The following is a 15,814-nucleotide window of genomic DNA, read 5'->3' on the forward strand; positions in this document are numbered from 1 at the left end:
TTCTTCCGCAGCAGCCACCTGGAGCCTAGCTCCTTTGATATGGGTTGGTTACTTTGTTGGTTTTACGTATTTTTTGTGTGAGGAAAGACAGAGTCAGAATTTTCTTTAAAGTGAATAATAAACTAACAATTGAGTTGTGATTTGCAGTTTACAAAGAACTATAATCAACATTTATCTTATTTAATTCTCACAATCTAAATATTAAATATTACTACTGTTCCTGTTTTACTATGAGAAAACTGAGGCTCAGAAATTAAGTGACTGAATTCAAGTTCAAGTCTAACTCCTGAGCTCTTATTTACACTGCCAATGCCAGTTCTACATGTAGACTCACCATCTTCAAGATATCCATTCAACAAATATCATCATCTATGTAGCCTAAATAGGTCTGTAAGGAGAGAGAGAGGGGAAGAGAAGAAGAGAGGAAGGAAGGGAGGGAGGGAGGAAGGAAGGGGAGGGAGGGGAGGCAGGGAAGGAAGGAAGGGGAGGGAGGGAGGGAGGAAGGGGAGGGAGGAAGGGAGGAAGGAAGGAAGGAAGGAAGGAAGGAAGGAAGGGGAGGAAGGAAGGGAGGGGAGGAAGAAAGGAAGGGGAGGAAGAGAGAAAGAGAAAGAAAGAAGGGAAGGGAGGGTCTAGGCAGATTGTCTGGAGCTTTCCTTGTGAAAAGTACTCTTGACATTTGCCATTCCCCAATGTGAGAGGTGAGCAGGATCCTCAAGATGAAAACGTGGTTACAGACCAAGCTGTGACGTGAAAAGATCAAGGCCTTGTTCCATCTACATTCCAATAACTATCAGGAATATTGACAGATTGTTTTGGACCCTTTGTAAGGTTCCCCTTATTGGTTCTTGTCACCCAATAGTTGTTATGCCATATAGTATAAACCCTTACGGATCTTCAAAGATCTGTGTATTTGTTTTGGGGACAGGTAGGTAGAAGAGAAGCTGTGAAATGCTATTCTGTTCCACCTTGGATTAGAAAAAGAGGTGAACTTTAGTCACAAGCAACAGGTAGCTACAGGGAAAAAGGAAGGGGAGCCAGTCCCTGGAGGCTAAGGACAAGTGTAATGGGTAGTGTACTTGGGATCCCACAATGGCCAGAAGCCCTGGCTCTCTCTCTACTCCTCACGCTGTTGAACTCTGAAATTCCTGTTTCTACTTCATTCTCCCTTTTATAATAGGGATCTCCAATCCCCAGACCAGAGTATTTGTCTTAGGACTTAGGAAGCTTCTAAATTTCAGTGAATGGGCGATGGGGAAGCAGGGTGCCTTTACTTCTTTTCCCAGTATTGCAAATGAGAGAAGTTGAACCTGGGCATTCCAACTTGAAACTCTGAACTCACTTTCCATGGAAATTTGCTATATACAGTTACATTCTTTAGTTTTCCTATCTTACATGCTAAAGAGGTTCTGTGGACTATCTAAAGGCAGCTCTTTTCTTAAAACAACAACAGCTGGGAAATACATTTCTAGTTCTATACAACAGCCTTAATAAAATACTAAACCCCTAAGAACTTTGAAACATTAAGAAAACAGGAAGAAACAGAATCTTAGATGTCAACCCCTAGGCTCCAAGCAATGGGAACATTCAAATCACGCAAGAGAAACATTCATCCTTTTTTAAGGATAGGACTTTATAAACTGATTCTTCACAAATGACATTCTCTGTGGAAACAGCATACTCCTACTTCTCAGTAACTTTATGCTTTTCACAATAAGGCATTAATACCTTATATCTGTGCAGCCCATAGGTTTACACAGAACTTACATTATGTGAGTTGGCCGTCACTGTGGTAGGTAAGGAGGAACTATCTTCATTTTACAGATGAAGAAATAGACACAAAGGTATTAAGGGACTAGTTCAAGACTAAAATGCCAGATGGCTGTGCTAAGACTCAAACTCAGGTTTTCTGACTCCAAGTCCAATACAATGAGTAAGTTGTGCAGAGAGGATACTCATAACTTGATTCATGGCCCCATGGAACATTATGATGGTGTAATCAACACTTTTCTAATGCTGATGTCAAGTCACAGTAATATATTTAAGGCAGTAAGAGGATATTTTGTCTCAGCACCATTAGCATTTTTCTATAATTAAAATTTAGATATTTAATTTTGAGCTACCTGAAAATGGTGTGTGTATGTATATATTTATCTTATAATTTTTTGCATTAATTAATACATATTTTAGATGTGCTCTACTGAAAAACAAAACAAAAAGCCCTATTTTGAAAACATGGTTTTATTTAGCAGATATACGCAGCAATGTTTTATGAAAGGACTCACCAAATTTCTTTCACTGTTTTTTCTTTTTTTTTTTAACATCTTTATTGGAGTGTAATTGCTTTACAATGGTATGCTAGTTTCTGCTTTACAACAAAGTGAATCAGTTATACATATACATATGTTCCCATATCTCTTCCCTCTTGCGTCTTCCTCCCTCCTACCCTCCCTATCCCACCCCTCTAGGTGGTCACAAACCACTGAGCTGATCTCCCTGTGCTATGTGGCTGCTTCCCACTAGCTATCTATTTTACATTTGGTTGTGTATATATGTCCATGCCACTCTTTCACTTTGTCACAGCTTACCCTTCCCCCTCCCCATATCCTCAAGTCCATTCTCTAGTAGGTCTGTGTCTTTATTTCTGTCTTACCCTTAAGTGTCCATCAACAGATGAATGGATAAAGAAGATGTGGCACATATATACAATGGAATATTACTCAGCCATAAAAAGAAACAAAATTGAGTTATTTGTAGTGAGGTGGATGGACCTAGAGTCTGTCATACAGAGTGAAGTAAGTCAGAAAGAGAAAAACAAATACCATATGCTAACACATATATATGGAATCTAAGGGAAAAAAAAGGTCTTTCACTGTTTTTTGATGAAATTGTTCTCTCTCTCTCCCATATATATATATATATATATATATATATATATATATATATATTCAATTTACATAGAACTTTCTGAGATAACCTAGTAAGTAAAGTACAGTTTTAGAGAATTTTTTAAACTATAGTAGCCATCTAACGTCACTGACTTAATAAATGAGAAAGCTGGGCTACTAAGCAGTCAATCATCACACAGATTTTTTATAAAGAAGTCCAGGGCAGAAGCCACCACATCAGTGATTACAATTAATGTGTCTGTGGCAAAATTACTAAACCTCTCTCTTAAAGTGGTTATATATCTTCTTGAGTCATATTGTAGTCATTAGCCAGAGTTAATTTTGAACAGATAGACAGAGATATTCATGTTTAGGCCTGTGTGATTTGGAGTCTCTTCCATTATTTGCTTATTTTGCTAAAGCAACCCAAAGACTGAAGAGTTGCTTAATATCACCAAGACTCCTAATAACATATCCGAAGTAAGATTGCACTGAGATGTCATATAAGGATTACAGAAAAAGCAATCTTGTAGAGAGACTGGTGATCTTAAATTAAACACATGGAGAAACAAATATGTCTGCCTGAGTTCCCATCAGGAATTTACTAACAGTCTTATTGTTAGTTATACCCTTCCCAGCTCTAAGCCCCACTTCTTTCTTATCAGGTAATATTCCTAAGTGCCAGAGCAGTAAGGAAGTAATTTTCAACAACTTTATTTTTCAGCTAAAATTCTAACAACTGTCAGGTCCAAGTTCTACCTCAGTAATATTGCTATTAATTTGGAGTGATCTTCTTTTGTAAAAGTTTACCGTTTCCAAAGAGTTTTCCAGCTGGCATGCTGTGAATGAATTATAAGTGTTCTAAGATATCAATTCTCGTCAGCCCTTGGGAAGGCTGGGTGGCACTTGGCGTGGCTGCATCTCTGGCCAGCTGTGAATGGCCTCATCCACTTACCCAAGTACATCATCAGATGTTATCATTTTCTACATGCCATGATATGAAAAAGGCTGGGAAGCACTGAAGTGAAAAAGGAGTGGTTTTCCATTGTTACAAGGTTATTCTTGTACATATGGATGAGGTCTTCCAAACTGATTTGCAAAAGTGTCAGGTAAACATTAAAGCAGTCAGGTTAATGGGCTTAACTACTCTCACACTTGTTGAGGAAACTGGAAGTCATGTCATTTTACAGCTGAGGAGCTCCTTTTCAGTCTCCCAAAAAGAAAAAAAAAGAAGGTGCCAGAAGAGACCTATGAGGAAAATCATAAAGTCACTGGTGCTGCAGTCTGCAGGAAGATTTACCTGGCCTTACTGCATTACTACTGCCTCTTCCTTGACACGAAGACTAAGGCTTTCATCCTCCTGATCCTGAAAGGCACATTCCCTTCGACTTCCATAAATCTGCAAAGCTTGAAAAGAGCCCCAGTGTCATCAAGCAAAAGAGACGGCTTTAGGAATCTCACTGGAAGGAGGGGTGTCTTCAAGCCTCTCACTGCTAAGCCGGACATTTCCTAACACTGGACAAATTGTACGTCCAGCTCAGGGAGGGTGAACTGCAGTGGTCTTTTACCCTCCAAGCCAATTGTTAGCTTTTCACAAGAATCAGCAGGGAAGCACATGTGAAACCTCTGTGGTGATGGTGAGCACCCCCATGCCTTGTGTGACTCTGCATGTAGATGAAGCAGGCTGGGAGCTTTCTTAGCTACTGCTGCTGAGTTCTCAGAGCAGCCCTTTTCTGCGGCGTGGCTCCCTGCTGGGACAGCCCTTTTCAATTTTTCTATCCCCCCTCGATCTCTTCTCCTGCAGAACACAGGGAAACTTGATTGAAATAAAGACTTAGGGAACATGTTTTATTTTCTCCTGTTCAATCCATTTTAGAAAAGCTTTTAATTGGTTTTAAAAAGATGCTAAACAAAATGTGATGATGTTTTTCAGTCTTCATGAACTACAGATACCACTTTTTATACTTTCAAAGGGCTAATAAATCAATCATGAAATTAACTCTCCAGCTAAATTTAAAGCAAATCCACTGAATACTGGGTTCATTAAAAATCTATGCATTTACTTGGAAAAATTTAAAATTCAAAGAAAATTATCCTAGTAACTGAAATCTGACTTGAATTTTTAGTCCTACGCTGAAAATCCAAGACCAAAGCAATCACAAAGGGAAAAAAGGAAGGCTTGTGAACCAGTTTTAATAAGCCAATTTACAATGAGGGAGGGGAGATGGGGGAGGGGGAGAAGTAGAAAAAAAGAATATCTTGATACATAACAACATAGTACCCCTGAAGGGATTCTTTTATTTGAGCATGTGCACACATGCACATACAATTTTTCTATGTGAAAGCTGAATTACAACAAATGCAAAATTAAGGATTCTGTGACTGATATGATTACTGTATTGTATGCATGTACAGTTCCTCTTCTGAAAGAAAAATGCCTACAACTTTTCTGTTTTCTTGACAGTGATAAAATAATAGCTTTTTACCAGTCTATGCATCTCTACAACATTCAGATTCATATACATTTAATATTTAATAGAAAACATCTGAAAAACCTACATGATAATGGTTTGGTAAAGTGAGTGCTTCTACTTTAGAATGACAAATAGTCTTGACACTGGATCAGCCTGAAAAATTTTCCCTTATTGTCCTGAGAGAATACAAACTAATTTAAAAAAGCAAGGTGGTACAGAGAAAGCATATTTTTATTTTGTTAAATATATGCCAACTAGAAATATTTTAAACGTTACCTTCTACTGCCACTGATTCACTTATACAGCAGGTCATCTAGCAGTCCAGGTCAGAGTCACCAAATTCTGATTAAGGACAGGCTGGTATTCTCTTAAAAGAGAATCCCCACCATTTCCAATCACTAAGGCAACTAGATCTATCTTCTACTTCTTACATGCTCCTATATCCTTCCTTTCCAATCCTTAGAGAAATTCATTCCACAGCCCTTTTTTAAGGACTCAACTCCTGTTTCTAAGATTTCTTAGAAAGCTGGGCCATGTATGTTGTATGCTCACTCCTTACCTCTAGCTCTGCATGGAATCCTCCTTTCCTCATTTAAGCTTCTGACACTATCTATCTATGTATCTATCTATCTATGTATCTATCTATTGTAACCATTTTATTAAGCTGTAACTCATATAACACACGGTTCACTGACTTAAAGTGTACAATTCAATGGTTTTTAGTAGATTGCACGGATATGTGCAACCATCACTGGAATCAATTTTAGAATGTATTCATCATCCCCCAAAGAAACCCCGTACCCATTATCAGTCACCTCTCATTCTCCCTATCCACCCCTCCAGTCCTAGGCAACCACTGATCTGTTTTCTATCTCTATAGATTTGCCAGTTCTGGACATTTCATATAAATGGAATCATACAATATGTAGTTGTTTGTGACTGGCTTCTTTTGTTTAGCATGTTTTCAAGGTTCATCCATGTTATAGCATGTATTCGTACTTCATTTCTTTTAAATGCCAAATAATACTCCATTGTATGTATATACCATAGTTTAATTTACTTGATGAACATTTGGGTTGTTTCCACTTTTGTGTTATTATAAATAATGTTGCTATGAATATTCATGTACAAGCTTTTGTGTGGATATATATTTTCATTTCTTTGGGGTATATACCTAGAAATAGAATTGCTGGGTCATATGGTAACACTATCTTTAACTTTTTGAGTGCTAGACTGTTTTTCAAAGGCTGCACAATTTACCTATTCCCACCAACAGTGTATAAGGATTCTAATTTCTCCATATGCATATCAATACTTGTTATTATCTGACTTTTTGATTATGGTAATCCTAGTTGATATAAAGTGATATCTCACTGTGGCTTTGACTTGCATTTCCCTGATGGCTAATGATGTTGAGTATCTTTTTGTGTGCTTATTGGCCATTTGAACTTTACTTATTTTTGAATGTTTCCACTTTAGTCATATCTTGCCAAATATAAACTACAGCAATACTAAATAATCACACCAAAATGAGGGGACACTCAAAAAATATTTAAAAGTTTATATATATGTGTGTGTGTGTGTGTGTGTATATATATATATTTGAATAAGTTATTCATGAAGCATATCTGTATAAACCTCAGTGCTAGATGCTGTAAGATTTAAAAGCATAAGATAATGTTCCTTTCCTCAAGGGTGTTAACAATTATTTTTATAAAACAAAAAGTTATTCCTAAGTCTTTATTCAAGATTTTGCAAGTCATTTGTCAATATGTTCTATTTATTTCTATTAGTATCTATTTTGGATTACAAATAATTCTCAGGGGATGTCTCTGTTTAAATCCATGTGTATAATATTTAACAATGTAAAGGGATAAGCAGTTTAAAAAGTACCATTGAAAAATTATTCTTTCTTCTCTCAAGTGGCTTGTAAATTATTACAAGCCATTTAGCATAAATTATTTTTAGCTAAAAACCTGAATATTATAAGAAGTAAATTTTAATACCTGGGAAAAGTCTCCTAATCTTATAATTTTTTAAATGCTGATTTCATAAAAAGGATTTTTTGTGTGTGTGATATATATATTTTAAAAATTTATTTATTGGGGTTATTTTTATTCTAGAAACTTTAGATATATCTATATACATTTAAAAAAATTTTTTAACATCTTTATTGGAATATAATTGCTTTACAATGGTGTGTTAGTTTCTGCTTTATAACTATATACATATTTTTTGAAGGAATCAGAAAAGAAAAAAATTCTCACTTCTCTAATTTCAGCTTCAATATAAGCTAAAACTCCAACTCCTGGGAATAACAGTTTACAGAAAAATGATTTAAAAAAATCCTTTCACCGTGCAAATATGTAGTAAATTTTCAAGGCTGTTGTATGTTTCTTTTCACTAGTTTAGGGGGAAAAAAAAAAAACCCTAGAAAGTCAAGACAAGTCCTTTACCTTTAGGTCTAACACACACACACATATAATTTTAACTGTTAAATTAAATATTAGATTCACCAGCTTAACACTTAATATTTTCCATACAGCTTAGTTTATATCTCTAACTTCAAATATGAGATTCCCATACAGACATTAAGATTTTTTTTAAGTTAGTGCTTCACCCCTTTGTACCTGCCTTTGATTGGCATTTCTTCAAGGTTACAACATGCAGAATCAACCAAGAGAATTCATGTCTTATGTCATAGCCAAACATGCTCTGGCAGCCTCTACATAATTAACATATTTAACCAACCCTCATAGGTTAGTTTAAATGTGTTAACCTATCAAAATCACCAGTCTCCAACAGCCACATGAGTAAAAACTACAACCACATGAACCAAGGTTCTGGCTATAAACTCACTCTTCAAAAGTGCCACATGACACAAGAAAAATAACTCAAGCTCATCCGTAAAAACTAAAAACAAAACAAAACAAAACTCCCTACAGGATGTAAATTACCCCAAATACAAATTCTTAGGAAAACTTATGAAATGAAAAACAAAACAAATGGGAACATGTGTTTAATCCCTTCTACATTACTATCATGTATTAATATCTCTCATGGGAAACGGAGGGAAGTAGGGATGTGTAATATGGTGGTGAAGTTATAAAGCAACACAGAATACTAACTGAAACTGGGATTTTGAGATCTTCAGAAAAAGAACAGAAAATTTCTCTGATTAAGAAAATCATTTACCTTAAGGCAGAAGGCCAGACCAGACAACCTTTCAAAATCTCTTCAACAAGAAAATTTTATATGTTTATGATAATCTGCTTATTTAGAGAGTGCACCATTGCATAATTTACTGGAGAAACTCTGTGAAAATGTTCCTTATATTATTTTTACCTGAGGAGGCGCCTTTTTCAGTAACACAAGAAGAGCCTGTAATACCAGATTAGAAAATCGAGGGCCAATAGGGACATAATCTGGAAGAGAAACATTGCTATGTTTAGGGATTCGATATACATATGCACATATTCCAAACATTCTGATTTTTCTGCATAAAGAGTCCTGGGGTGGGGGGATGAACTGGGAGATTGGGATTGACATATATACACCAATATGTATAAAACTGATAATCAATAAGAACCTGCTGTATAAAAATAAGATAAAATAAAATTCCAAAAAAAAAGAGTAAACACAGTCCTAAATAACAGTCATGCAACTAACGATAACAAGACAAAATATCTACAATAACTTAAATGCTTAAAATAGTACATAAGAACTCTTATCTGTAAATTTTTTAAAAAGCGTCTAAATATCCATTTTGAGTTCATGTAGACATCTCTAACTGATATTCAGAGAGTTTTTTTTTTTTCTTAAAGAGGAAAAACAAATCCCCAGGAGTATTTACTAAACATTTCCAAGAAGTTACTGCAAACCATGGTAATACAGTGAGTACACAGGCAACAAAACATGATACTAGAAAATGGGTAGAGGGGGAAATGGCAAGTAATAATAATGTAAGTAAGGTACTTCAATACAACTGAAATGATGGTAAAGCCACTAAGATTGGTCCACAGATGGTGAAGAACAGTGAACTTCTCAAATCACTTTCTACCTGTTAAAACTTCTACCCATCCTTCAAGATTCGACACTAATGCCACCCCCTTTGCTTTCTCTGCATGTTGCACATGCACCCTTGCCCTGTGTTTAGAGCTGCCTTCAGGCATCAGCCCTCTGAAGTCAAAAGTGATCCTCCCCTTTCTGAATATCCAGAACACATGGCACATTCTACTTTGTATTAATTTTTGCCAATGTATGTCATAATGACAGCATCTTACTACTTATTTTTCTGAAACCCTAATAATTCTAGCACAGTGGTAAGGGCTCAGCAAATGCTTACTGAATAAATGAACAAATAAGTACGGATAATAACTATTCATACAAGTGAAAATATACTCAGAGGGCACACATTCCTGACATAGTACTGTTGCTATGACCACACATCTCAATTGTGTTTAGATAAAGGACTTTACACAGAGCTATGAGTATGTGCCTAAAAGCTTTTAAAGAAATAATCCCAGAAACTGAGCTGAAGTGTATCAAAAATAGCAGACCCAAAACCCAGGTCACTAGATAAAACTATTGATTTAAGAAGACCTCATAGATATACCTGCTTTGCTTTGTAATAAACATTGCCTTAGGAAACAGGAAAATAAAGAAGTAATAGAGGACGTAACACAAGTCTGAAAATCATGGGAAAAATGTAGTAAGAACAGTTAACGTGAAATCATTACTACACCATTATGGACCCCTTAATGAAGAAGGGGTTAGTTAACCAGGTGTTGGCAATATTTTCAGATATTTATTAAGTTACCAGGTAGGTTCAATTTCAATCAAGTTTATTATAGCATCCTGAGCCATTGTTCCAATGAATTTATTCCAGATTTATCTACTTTTTGCAATGAAATAAAATGTAAGACTAATAACACTGTTCTGGCATTTATTTGTAGAATACATCTTATGAGCTGAGTACAGGGACTGTTTTATTCATCTTTGTATTCTGTAGGAGTGCACTTAAACACAGGAAATGTTTAATAGGTATTTTAAAAAATTACTGTAGAGCACTTTTAACTTTCAGAATGTTTTTAACTTTCACAATATTATCTCATTTTTGTCTTTACAATTACTCTGTGGGATAAGTAAGGAAGAGAATACAGTCTCTTTTTTATGTGAGCAGAAACTGATGTACAAAGAGCTTACAACTTCTGCCCCAAGTGTTATAGCTAACCTGTAGATTTCACTCCAGCCCTAAACCCTTCTTTCCTTAGTTCTGTCAAAGTTCACAAATGGAATCCCTGAGCTACAGGCAGCTCAGAAATAGTATACAGCAAATATATCCATCAACGAAAATTACTAATCATTTATTATGGGCAGGGAACTCTGTGGAAGATACAAAATAATATGAGACATGGGCCCTTATAGGAAAGTACTTTATAATGCAGCTATGGTCATAAGGCATATTTAACATGAATACCATTGTTGACTTCAGATATAAGAGACAGTGTTATATTTCCTTATTAGACAAAGAAAGGTATTTCTATTGCCCTATAGATTATAAACACCTGTATTTTCTCTTGTAATTTGTGAGACATTAGCTGTAATGCGGCAAGGATAGTATGATGGCAAAAGTTATGACTCACCAAGCAGTCTCTCAATGTCATCCACAACCACACAACTGAGCTGGGATTTATATGCATCATCAAAGACCTAGAAGAAAGCAAAACCATTTATTATCTCACTGCCCTCCATAATTATGACAATTTCCAAAAAGATAAAATTTAGCTAATTCTTGACCAATGCTCAAACAAAACACAGTAAAACACCCAATATTTCTGACTACACAAAACTAGAATTTAATAGAGCTTCAGAACTTGAAAAGAGTTCTTACAATTAAAAAATAATTAATTTATTTATTTATTAATTTTTGGCTGTGTTGGGTCTTTGTTGCTGTGTGTGGGCTTTCTCTAGTTGTGGTGAGCAGGGGCTACTCTTCGTTGAGGTGCGTGGGCTTCTCATTGTGATGACTTTTGTTGCTGGGGAGCACGGGCTCTAGGCACGCAGGCTTCAGTAGCTGTGGCTCGGGGGCTCTACAGTGCAGTCTCAGTAGTTGTGGCACACGGGCTTAGTTGCTCTGCGGCATGTGGGATCTTCCTGGATCAGGGATAGAACCTGGGTCCCCTGCACTGGCAGGCGGATTCTTAACCACTGCCCCACCAGGGAAGCCCAAGAGTTCTTACAATTTAAAAGGGAGGAAACTGAGGCCCAAAGCAGTTAAATGACTTGCCCAAGATGTCACAGCTGGATCATGGCTGAGCAAGGGCAGGGTAATGCTGCTTTCAGCTCTAAGAGCTGGATGTGTCACACTGGGGCGTGCTGAGGAACAGCTGGAATTAATCAACTGACAAATCCATCAAGTTTATCATAATGGTCTCTCCTATCTATGTCAGAAGCATGACTTCAGTGTTATGACTCAAGAGCTAGATGGAGCCACAGGGATGTGCAGGGTAGAACTGAATATCATTTTATTATCTATAAGAATTGTGGCCTGTCAAACAGGAATAACACAGAAAGCAGAGAATTCTGTCAACTCAAATCAGACCACAGCAACCAAAGTGTTTACAAAAGAATTAAAGCTGGTATAAAGGATCAGATAGATGCATGGTTAGAACTAGACAAAAGATAACAGAACATTATCTTAAGATAACCAAAGAAATGCAAATTAAGCAAACAGTGAAGGAAGCTGTTATATGCTGGCAAGGATGTAGCAATTTCAAGCCAGACAGAAGAATTAATTTATGTATAAACTTAATGTAAGTGCTCAAGGCCTTGAGACCAGCCTTTATGTAAATGTTGGGCATTCCTATTCCAGTGACCATAACTGGGGCTCAGTGAAGCCCACTGATGTCATCTGTAAGAATTAATTCCTGTATCCCAGCCCAATCTGATTGATAAGTAACCTCAGTGCACCAAGATGGTAACCACGCCTCTCCCAAGTTTGTAGTAGCACAATATTCCTTACTGGGTATCTTTTAACTATAGAAGATTAAGAATTAGGTATAGAAATAAAGTAAATTAAACCTAAAATATTAATCTTTTTCATATTAAGTTTAAAGACAATCTGTGAATAGTTGGTCTTTAAACTATTTTTAACAATTAACTTACCATGTTAGATTAACAGATTAGCCTTGCTAGTTCAATTTAAAAGATGCAGTTGAATAATTAATTTTGATAAACGTTTATGTTGGAAGGTAAAATATAACTTTAATAGCCCTCCAAATGGTAACGGTAATCTGAGATTCACCGTAATTATATTATTAGCTTTAATTTATTACTAAGTAAATGTACTTATAGATTTACTTTGAAATTTAGAATGTTTTGTTTGTTAAACAATTGAAGTACATCAAAGAGAAAATAAAATATTTTAAATGTGTAAATACTGTTTAAAATATTTAAAGAAATTTAAGTTATAAAAGTCTCTTTTTGAATTACCTTTTACTAGACTTACAAATAGAAGAAAAGAAGTGGACTTAATTTATTTTTATTTATTATGTATTTATTTATTTTAATTATTTGTTTTTATTTTTGGCTGTATTGGGTCTGCGTTGCTACACGCGGGCTTTCTCTAGTTGCAGGGAGCGGGGGGCTACTCTTCATTGTGTTGCTCGGGTTTCTTATTGTCGTGGCTTCTCTTGTTGCACAGCACGGGCTCTAGGCTTGTGGGCTTCAGTAGTTGTGGCGCGCAGGCTCTAGAGCGCAGGCTCAGTAGTTGTGGCGCACAGGCTTAGTTGCTCCCCGGCATGTGGGATCTTCCTGAGCCAGGGATCGAACCCGTGTCCCCTGCATTGGCAGGCAGATTCTTAACCACTGCGTCACCAGGGAAGCCCCAGGGGTGGACCTTTTTAAAGTTTAAGTTTTCTTTTGTGTTGAAAAACTGGATTTTAAATTATATAATTTTAATATGTTGAATTTTAATTTTTTAGACCTCAAATTAGCTACACGTGGTCTTTTCTATGCTCAAAAGTCGCCCTCAGAGATGCAAAAACAACAAAAGCAAAATAATAACTCATGTTGACAATCTAGATGGTAAGTTCCTCCCCAGCATACTGCATATATATATATATATATATATATATATATATATATATATATATAATTTTTTTTTTTTTGTATATTCTAAGGTAGGAATTGTCTTCCTCAGTATTATGTTTTCCGGGTCTGATGCCTCACTGGTGCCTAATAAATGTTTGCTGTATGCATGCATGAAAGAATGCCTCTGTTGCTTTCCTTTGCACCATCCCCCATACCCCTCAGTCACCCTCCCACATTGTACCAAAATCTCACCTACCCTTTCGTCCTTAGCTACCTGTCTCCTCACTGGACTGGGTGGAAAAAGAACTTTATTCATGTTATCCTCAGTACCCAGCATAGAAGAGTATTTAGTAATAATATTTGCTGAATGGATTCAATGGTTGAAACAACACAAGTTCTAATTCTATCTTGCCGTAAGTCACTTGTTTCTCTTCTCCTTTGGTATAGCATTTTGTATATTGTGTATATATTAATGGATTCATTGTATTCTTCCCTATATTACACTAGATTTTAAGCCCTGTGAAGGCAAGTACTATTGTATTTATCTCTGTATCCACATCACTTCATATAATGCCTTATCAGAAAGTAATAGATAAATATTTACTGAAGGAATAAATTTAAGTTTATGCATTAAATTCAAGTAGAAATACCAAGTAAGTAGTTGGAGACGTAAGATTGAAATCAGGGTATGGACATCACCCTCAGGGCAGTGACTGCTGAAACCATGAGAGAGGCATGTGATCTTCAAGGAGAAATGGTAGAACTAGAAGAATAAAGAGCTAAGGACTGAATCTTGGAGTGTTGTTCTATTCATTCATTCAACAAATATTTTGAATTCCTATTATGTGTCAAGCACTAATGAAGGCAATGGAAAGAGTAATGAGTAAGGTCACATGTAACTATAATAAAGCATGGCATCACGATATTAGAGGAAATACAAGATGATGTGCTGGTATACAGCACGGGAGCAGTGGTAGTCCTTGGGGATACCCTACACATCCTGGTTCTCTCTCTGGCACATGGTAGGATTGTACTTCTTTACCCCTTCTTAAGTTAGGGATGATTATGGGGTTTGCTTTGGGTAGTAAAATATGAGTACAGAGTATATCACTTTCTGAAAGGAGCTTTAAGAGCCACTGCTTGATTCATCATACATCCTTTATCCTGCCTTGGCTATCATGGAATCGCATGTGAGATGGAGTCTCTATTACCTATTAGCTTGAGTCTCTGAGAAACTATGGCAGAGCTTCCCCTCTGAGTCATGACGGACATGTAATGTGGGCAAGAAATAAACTTTGTTGTGTTAAGCCCCTGAGATTTTCAGCGTTGTTCATTATCGCAGCATAACTTAGCCTATTGTTACTGGTAAGAGCTTATGGAGTCAACGATGGTCTCCTAAATTTAGGAAGTGACATTTAAGCTGAGACCTGAAGGATGAACAGTGCAGTAAAAAACAGGAAAGAAAGTGTTCTAAGCAGAGTGTACTGATTATTAGGAGGCACAGAGATGAGAAAATTTAGGAGCACTGCAGGAACTAACATACAGTCAATAAGAATTAAAATGAAGAGGTGTCAGCATTGGTGCTGTGTATATGGGGAGTGGTGGGTGAGACATGAAGCAGAAGAGAAATGGAAGAGACAATGGAAAAGTTTAGAAGCAGTTCCACTGTGGTTCTTTGCTCTTTTTTGAAAACTGGACCATATAGCAGCCAATGTGGTATCCTGCAAACTCAGGTGATTTTAAGAAGTCACTGAAAAGAATGCTTGGTTCTTTAAAACATTTGTTCAGAATTCTACTAAGGGCTCTGATGCAAGCATATCATTCTGTCTGACAGGCTGTAATATCGTGGATTAAAGCCACAGGGGCCCAAGACATCATGGACTGGCTACTTGCATTAGTTTTACACTTTCCCTGAATCAGCCCTTCTCTATTCTTAAAGCTTACAGGGCTACAGGAACCTTATTCAGGTCTCTGCTGGGGTCTAAATTGATGATAAATTCGTCTGCAGTCTCACTAACTTATCTCAGATACTGTGATTCACAAAGCATTACAAATCACTTCACAGCTGACCACATGGGTTACCTATAACATTTTAGAAGAAAATACCTACAGCAGTCTTTAATGTAGTTTTTTTACAGACAGCTCTTAATGTACTAATTACTACCATGGGGATAGGAGTACTCACAGCAAACTCTCTTAACAACATACTAACCATGACAAACGCTATGCAATTCCAGTTGTAATTTGACCAGTTTCAGTTAACTCTGCTTTAATTTAAATACACACACACCCCTTTCACTTCTTACACACACATTCTTTTCCTTATGTAGCCACGAGTGTAATATAAGGTCATCACTCTTT

The 15,814-nt window shown here is 36.5% G+C and overlaps 1 protein-coding gene across 1 annotated transcript in view; it reads right to left on the bottom strand.

The window, feature by feature from the left end:
• Positions 1–15,814, bottom strand: part of NSF (N-ethylmaleimide sensitive factor, vesicle fusing ATPase) — a 113,471-nt gene that overhangs the window by 17,430 nt on the left and 80,227 nt on the right. Inside the window, 2 exon segments of the mRNA XM_007472111.1 lie at positions 8,665–8,784; positions 11,005–11,071. Of these exon segments, the coding sequence (XP_007472173.1) occupies positions 8,665–8,784; positions 11,005–11,071 (187 nt within the window).

Source organism: Lipotes vexillifer, unplaced genomic scaffold (genome assembly GCF_000442215.2).
Source record: "Lipotes vexillifer unplaced genomic scaffold, Lipotes_vexillifer_v1.1 scaffold979, whole genome shotgun sequence".
Classification (NCBI taxonomy): Eukaryota; Metazoa; Chordata; class Mammalia; order Artiodactyla; family Lipotidae; genus Lipotes; species Lipotes vexillifer.